At 39.0% G+C, this 7,740-nt stretch overlaps 2 protein-coding genes across 8 annotated transcripts in view; one reads left to right on the forward strand and one right to left on the reverse strand.

The window, feature by feature from the left end:
• osbpl1a (oxysterol binding protein-like 1A) overlaps nt 1-3,848 on the reverse strand; it is a 24,168-nt gene extending 20,320 nt beyond the window's left edge. The window contains exons 1-6 of the mRNA XM_020603347.1: nt 3,360-3,848; nt 1,507-1,636; nt 1,348-1,433; nt 1,162-1,236; nt 595-706; nt 344-429 (exon numbers count right to left, since the gene is read on the reverse strand). Of these exons, the coding sequence (XP_020459003.1) occupies nt 344-429; nt 595-706; nt 1,162-1,236; nt 1,348-1,433; nt 1,507-1,630 (483 nt within the window). The 5' untranslated portion in view covers nt 1,631-1,636; nt 3,360-3,848. The remainder of the gene's footprint in view (nt 1-343; nt 430-594; nt 707-1,161; nt 1,237-1,347; nt 1,434-1,506; nt 1,637-3,359) is intronic.
• A 40-nt stretch (nt 3,849-3,888) lies between these two features.
• Nucleotides 3,889-7,740, forward strand: part of impact (impact RWD domain protein) — a 19,673-nt gene continuing 15,821 nt past the window's right edge. For 2 of the 7 annotated variants that reach the window (XM_020603367.1, XM_020603368.1), the window contains exons 1-4: nt 3,891-4,091; nt 5,760-5,888; nt 5,972-6,024; nt 6,123-6,205. In XM_020603367.1, the coding sequence (XP_020459023.1) occupies nt 4,044-4,091; nt 5,760-5,888; nt 5,972-6,024; nt 6,123-6,205 (313 nt within the window). In that variant the 5' untranslated portion in view covers nt 3,891-4,043. Of the gene's footprint in view, nt 4,092-5,759; nt 5,889-5,971; nt 6,025-6,122; nt 6,206-6,368; nt 6,455-7,740 lie in introns of those variants that run through there. The other 5 variants (XM_020603369.1, XM_020603371.1, XM_020603365.1 and 2 more) reach the window with 5 other exon arrangements.

Below are 7,740 nucleotides of genomic sequence, written 5' to 3' on the forward strand. Positions count from 1 at the left end.
GACAACAAAAGATGGGCTGTCTGGGCACAGGTGTCCTGCAGGTCTTTATTATTCTGCTGAAACTTCTCCTAATGAGGTTTTCCTTGCTAACTGAATCACTGTCACTGACATTCAAAGTCAACTCTAGACTTTTCCTGACTGGCGAATATGTGAAGTTACTTGACAGTACAATTATCATTGAAGTTACAAATAAATCCAAACTCAATATAACACACAAAATGCTCTGTTTATCCTGCCACAGTACCCACTGAAATTATGCCAATTTAACTCAAGAGACTCCACATAATTACTGGTCAAAATGTAAGACTTAAGTACGTATGACACTTCAGTGTCTACCACTAACCAGCTGAGTTAGAGTTGAAAGGTCTCCTTCTCGTGCTGCTTCTAAAAGTTTCTCCTCTAGTTTCCTCTCCTCTGTTCTTTCAGCCGCTATCAGTAAAAGGACAGTGTTTGCAAAAAAAAAAAGAAGCAGGATCAGTTTAGAATTTACATATTATATCAACGTACTGTATGAATGGATATTATAACATTAAACACGGATATTGATAGAAACATCTTTTCATGAAATCTCTTAAATGACAATGTCTCTCTCACCTTCCAACATGCTTCTGATCTCTGCATTTTGAGTGACATCTTTGGGAATCTGTGCTGTCCCATTGATGACAGTAGCACATGCATCATAGTGCAGCAGCAGCATGACAACCTCCTGATCAATGTGTGATTGATTGATTGATTGACTGATTGAATGGATGATCAAATGTTGAAACTCATAGTATGCAAAGAGTAGAAACAAATTAAAGAGGTGGTATTATGGCCCTTTTTGACCCATCTTCATACATATTGAGCATATTTTAAACACAACTGTGACATTTTATTCACCCAAAGTTGTTTACATTTCTCTAAATCCATCATTATACAGAGCCCAGATTCCCCACTGTCCTCTAGCAGGGTGTGATGTTACAAAGGACACAGTTTCAAAATTTCTCTGTGCAGGAGATTCAAAATTTTGAATTATGGAAAAACACAGCGGAGACAGAGTTTAGTAATTTCACAGCAGAGGAGGACCTCCGCCATCAGCCTGATCCATCTCGAAACTCATATATTTTTCCCCCATCATACCACCTCTTTAAAATCTGAATAGAAAATTGACGAGACAGGTACCTTTCTTCCTGTGAAGGCGGCTTTGTGCAGCGGAGTATCTCCAATATTATTGGGCAAGTTAACATCTGCCCCCGCCTGCAGGGTGTAACAACACACACACACACAGACATATTACCCATCCAGTTATTTAAAACAGCAGTGGGATAGAAGTTAAAATCTCAATGCTTTCAACAAATGAAACACTACCTTAAGCAGTTCCTCCACTACATCTTTGTGCCCAAAGTAACAAGCCAAATGAAGAGGCGTCCATCCCAGGTTAGACTTACTCATACCTGAGAAAACAGTACATACTGCATTACATCAACACACTCTGATTGATAGAATTCCCATGTGATAATCCTGTACCTTTGCAGTTAATGTTGATCTTCATTTCATCCCTGATCTTGGACATGAGGAGCTTCTGAATGCCAGGCAGATCTCCATTCCGGGCGTAGCGCAGGAACTGCTCCTCTGGATCCAGTTCCTCCATGGACCCCTGCAGAGAAAATGCAGGAGAGAAACAGGAAAGCCACAAAATTATGCTTTTCATTTCTGTGACTCAGCTGTGATTAAAAAGATGCTTTCAGAAGGACACGTGCACCAAGTCTCTGAAAAGAAACCCGGATACTATAGGAGGTTCATGCTTACTGCTAATCAGTTAGAGTTCAGTGGCAAAAAATAATGAGCTTTTAGGTTTATCACTGGTAGCACAGTTGTTTGTCTCCAGTATTTAAGTACTTTGTTAGAATATATTTCATATATATCAAAACACTTATACAACAGCATTTCCATAAGGCTGAGGGACTCACCGAACCCTCCCTGCCTGGTGAGCACCCACATCTTTCAAACTCCAGACCTCCCCTCTGCTTTAAAATACACAGTTCCCAAACTCAAAGTAGAAGTGACATCATCAGGGTTATTTTCTTACACATTATAAAACAGCTTTCACAGTTTTAATAGTCTGTGGCACAGGGAAACCAAATAAGTGGACTTCACCTCTGAAGTGACTGTGGAAACCTTCCTTATGCTCATTCTGTGCATGTTGTCATTGTATATTTGCCTAACAAGTCATCACCCGCTCTGACGGACACATGAGAGAAAAAGTCACAAGTGGTTTTGTCAGGTGATGAGGAAAAAGCAACAGTCAAACGGCAGAAGAGGGAAATCAGACTTATGACATAAAGTGACAGTCACCAGATCCTCCTTACAGGAAGGAAACAAGTTTGAACTGTAGCCATTGTGCAGTGTGAGTCACTGAAAGGAAAAGCCCAGTGGCACTGAAACAGGTTTACCTGGGAGTGAAAAGCATGTGACACCAACGGCTACTCAGCCCTTATTTCTATGGTTTGTTTCAATGTTCAGAAACACCTTTAAAAAAATCCATCTATAAACTGCAAGTATATAATCAGAAGAATGGAGGCAGAGATTTCTTTGATGTGACTAATGTATTTCTCTGGTTTGCTTTTAATCGGAGAGTTTTATTTTTACATGCAAAAACTAAGTACCACATTTAATAAAGCATTTCTTTAAAAAATATATTTATTCATGTTATGTGATTATGTAAAGAAAATAACCATCCTTGATGCATTATTAAAATGCTCAAGTATGGATATCATTATTGGCAAAATGGCTAAAACAACAATTTGACTAACAAAAATAATTGCGACTGTTCATATAACTGAGCGAATAACAGACAGTTTCTACAGAAAACAACAGAAAGCTTACAGGCAATCTAAAACCAATTAACACAAGTTTGTGCACAGCTGTCACTTTCCTTCGTTTCCTCTCCCGTTAATAATCTCACAGTACCTCACAATTATCATGTGACCAATTGGAGGGAGCGTGACCAGAGGTTGGTAACCACTGGACTGAAGTACCAGTAGCTCAGCCACAGAATCAACAGTAAAATCCTCCTCACACACTAGTGGATCTGAACAACAGTGTGAACTAGAACCAGGACTTTTACTTTTCATACTGATAATAGTTTCCTTCCTACATGGCTTGTAAAGGAGTAGGCTACTACTTAATATATTGATGCTTCTTCTTAACTAAAGGATGTGAACATTTCTTTCACCACTATTTTGTAACTTCATATTTACAATATTTACAAACTTCATATTTATAACTTCTCCATTTAGAATGAAGAACGAATATGTCCCCGACTAGTCTACAATTTATAGTCCAGCCCAGGTGCCTTGAGACCGGCTGCTGACACTTACTGTTTCGACCAGTCCAGTCCTGTGAAGTGAAGTCTTGCTCTCACACAGGGCCCCTCCGAAGCTGCATGTGATGCCTTAAGCTGCTCGGGGCCGTTTCCCGCTGCTAGTGCAGCACAAACCGCGCACCGCACATCATCCGACCTGTCACGCTGTCGCTCACACTCCACACATTTCCCATTTAACGTCTTCAAACAACGCCGAACTCACCAATGGCTACGTTTGTGTCCCCCGCACACATTCACACGCTTATGTTTTGTGTTTTCACGGACATCAGCTGATCAGAAAGAAAACGGAAGTCGTACATACCTTTCAAAATAAAAACAAAGCTCGTTATTTTAAACAAGACTGGTCTTTAAAGGTAGAATAACATTCCCACTAGCATTCAAGTCGTGCGTGGTCTTGCAGGCTATCTGCGCTTTCCATAAATCATTGACAAACAAGTGCTTTGTTAAATGTGCTGCAAAATGTCTCCAAATGCTTTCTTATATTGAGTGAAGGCAAAACCCGGAAGTGGTTAAAACACGCACCTACATGTGCTTCACCCTGGAAGCAGTTTATAGCTACGTCCACGCTGGCTGGATCTGAAGTTCACATGCCTTGTGTTTATGCGTGTTATGTTTTTGTTTTTTGACAGAGATTGATATATTTCGGATACCTGATGATTAAAGGCTGTGAAATTAATAAATGGCCGGTATTATAAACGCGGAGAATGAAGGAGATCTTCAGGCTCAAGTAAGATGCTTTGACAACCTATTTGATAAAGTTAAGAAAACCTGGCAACTTATGTTCTCTGTCTGTTTTGTTGTAGTATATTGTAGTGGCCTGCAGAGACTATATCAGAAGTCCAACAGTAGAGTTTAATATTCCTTTAAATATCACTGACAAAAAACTCGCACAAGATGTTAAATCTTAAATAAACTGCACATGAAAACATCTTCTGTATCTGCCCGATTATCATAATGGTGGTGTAATTAAAATTAACAGCCATAAGCAACTGTTCTCACACACCCACACACCCACACCCACAACAGATTGCTCCCACGTTGTTTGCATTCATTATCACACGTACATGTGAGGTCACACATCAACACTCTGCAGAGACAACATGAGAAAAAGACAAAAGATGGACACAAGCGGACATTATTATATGTGTGTGCTAAAACAGAGCTTATTTAATTTTACCCAGTGCCTTTGTGTTAGTTTAGCCCCGGCTTACTGCCATTTTGTCTGTGTTACAGTAGTATGGATTTCATTTTTTGAGAAATAAATACCTGGAGGTCTTTGAATCACCCAGAAAGTTGTTTGACAGAACTCAACTGCTGTTCTGAAATTGTCTTCACTTGTCTAAGACTGTTCTGTGTAGATGAAAATGATCCAATATCCAATCCATTGTATAATTAAAAACCCATGTTTCAAGTTTTGGTGATATTTGACTATCTAATGTCTTATATCCTTGCATATTTTGTATAATGTAAAAATAACTAAACATGCTATTTTGTGTGATATGTCAACACATATGACAAACATAACTGATAATAAAAATTATCGTTTTGTTTCACATTATATAAATTGAGCACAGATACAGTATGTCACTTCCAAAAAGCCTTTGTTTGGGAAACAGTCTTCTTCATCATGGAGCAGAGGGAAAATGTTTCTGTCCAGATGATTAGAAGAGTACTTAAAGATTCTTGTTACTTCAGACCAGAAAGTATTAGGAGATACTCTAACTTTCTCACTCATTAACATGTTTAAAAGTCAGTAAACCAACAGAGACTCCATGAAGTTACTGGTCCCTGCCAAGCAATGGCCTGGCACATGACTCCTGTAAAATTGCAAATTGATGTTTTCACACATTATTTGTACGGTTTTAAACAAATGAGATTAAAAAAGTGTTAATTATTGATTTCAGAGGTGCTGGTAGGAGGATTTTGTTACCTTCTGGACAGAGCCAGGTTAGCTTTCCCCCATTTTCAGTCTTTATGCTCTGCAGGCTCCACCTATATATACTGTATGTACATCTATGTACCAGGTAGATTCAAGAGTGGTATAAATGTTCTTTTTTTAGTTATAAAGAGTATATTCCCAAAAATGTTGTTGCTTTAAATGAATTGCTGTGTTTTCAAAGATTGTCAGGCACTTAATTTTTTGAAAATAGATGCTTATCTCTGACGCAAGTGTCATAGCAACACATAAGAGGCATAAAGTGGGATTTGTTGTATTTTGTTATTATGTGCTTGTAATATGCATGTCCAGGTTTTTAAAAAATATATATTGGGTTAGTGTGATGAAACTTTCATTTATGGTCCAAATGTTGAAAAGCCTTTCTGGATTGATTCTTACTTAATGTGTACAGACTCATAAGGATGATGTTTGGCTCTGTTATTGTCTCCTGTCATGTAGATCGAAGAGGTTGAGGCTCTGGCTTCCATATATGGTGATGAATGGTGTGTTATAGATGAGGCATCCAGAATATTTTGCATCAAAATATCCAGTGACTTAGAGGAGCCAAAACGTACAGCATGTCTGCAGGTAGGGAAAAAAATCTTAATCATTAATCATGTGTTAGTGCAATTTGTTTGTGATCCATTTTATGATGTTTTCTTACTGATCAGATTATTCTTCCACCTGGTTATCCAAGCACAGCCCCACCCATCTACCAGATCAAGTAAGTCTTTGAAATTTTAATCTTCAGGCAATGTGCTGAATCTATAGAACAACATCCTACTCAAAAATCCACTCCTCATCCTGCTCAATAACCCTCAGTTTGTTCTTGGCTTCTGCAGTGCAGCGTGGCTACGAGGCCCTGAGAGGGCCAAACTGGCAAACAGCCTCGAAGACCTTTATGTGTGAGTGCTTCTCATAATTTCTGACTTCCCCAGGAGGTACTGTGGGGTGATGTTAGCCACAACAAAGGCTAATATAGGATTGTTTCCACAGTCTTCCAGTCTTTCTGCAGTCTGTACCTTTTAGAATACTGACCCTCATACAGAAATGTGTACCTTTCAACAGGGAGCATGCTGGGGAGAGCATCCTCTACCTGTGGGTGGAAAAAGTTCGAGAATTCCTGGTAGAGAAATCTCAGAGCTCAGAAACGGGTGAGGTGTGAAAAATGAGATTCATGCTTGAGAGCCACATTTAAATAGACAGTTCATAATGCTTTGGAATGACACTTGATAGACTTCAGTCCAGAAGAGCTTAATTTTTTTGCACTCATTAGTTTCAACTGATTGTTAGTGGTGTTTGATTTCACATAGGATTGAACAAAGGTAGGCTTCTCAATTTTACCCAAGGATCACAATTTTTTGGGGCTGAAATTATGATTACCTATAACAGATTTTATCAGTTGTAGCTAGCCAGTGTAAGCTAATGCTCTGTGAGTTGGTTGAAAATGTCTCTAATTGGCTTTTTAATGTTTCCAGCTGATGTGCTGAAAAGAATGCACATGATGGCTACACTGCTATCTTACTAAAATGTCCGAGGCAAAAAGTCAGTTACTGTGGGTTCCTAGTTTACCAGGAACGCTAGCGCTTGCAACTTACAGTGGAGTGAAAAAGTATTTGTCACCTTCCTGGGTTCTTATGTTTTTGCATATTTGTCACACTTAAATGTTTCAGATCATCAAACAAACTTAAATGTTAGACAAAAATAACCCAAGTAAACACAAAATGTGGTTTTTAAGTGATGATTTTATTTATTAAGGGAAAAAGCTATCCAAACCTACATGATCCAATGTGAAAAAGTAATTGTCCCCTCTTGTTAAATCATGAATTTACTGTGGTTAATCACATTTTTTTTGGAAAGCTGAGTTCAGTTTCACCAGCCACACCCAGGCCTGATTAATGCCAGCCTGTTGAATCAAAAAAATCACTTAAATAGAACCTGTCTGACAAAGTGAAGTAGGCCAAAAGATCCCATAAAGCAAGACATCATGCCGTGATCCAAAGAAATTCATGAACACATGAGAAACAAAGAAATTGACATCTATCAGTCAGGAAAGGGTTACAAAGCCATTTCTAAAAGCTTTGGGACTCCAGCAAACCACGGTGAGAGCCATTATTCATACATGAAGACAATATGGAACAGTGGTGAACCTTCCCAGAAGTGGCCGCCCTACCAAATTACCCGAAGAGCGCAGTGATGACTCATCCAAGGTGGTGGTGGTGGTGGTGGGGGGGCTCTTCCTGAAGTCCACTGTCATCTCCATCTCTAATTGGCTTTTTAATGTTTCCAGCTGATGTGCTGAAAAGAATGCACATGATGGCTACACTGCTACAGTGCCTTGCGAAAGTATTCGGCCCACCTTGAACTTTGCGACCTTTTGCCACATTTCAGGCTTCAAACATAAAGATATAAAACTGTAATTTTTTGTGAAGAATCAACA

Source organism: Monopterus albus, unplaced genomic scaffold, assembly GCF_001952655.1.
Source record: "Monopterus albus unplaced genomic scaffold, M_albus_1.0 scaffold61.1, whole genome shotgun sequence".
NCBI lineage: Eukaryota > Metazoa > Chordata > Actinopteri > Synbranchiformes > Synbranchidae > Monopterus > Monopterus albus.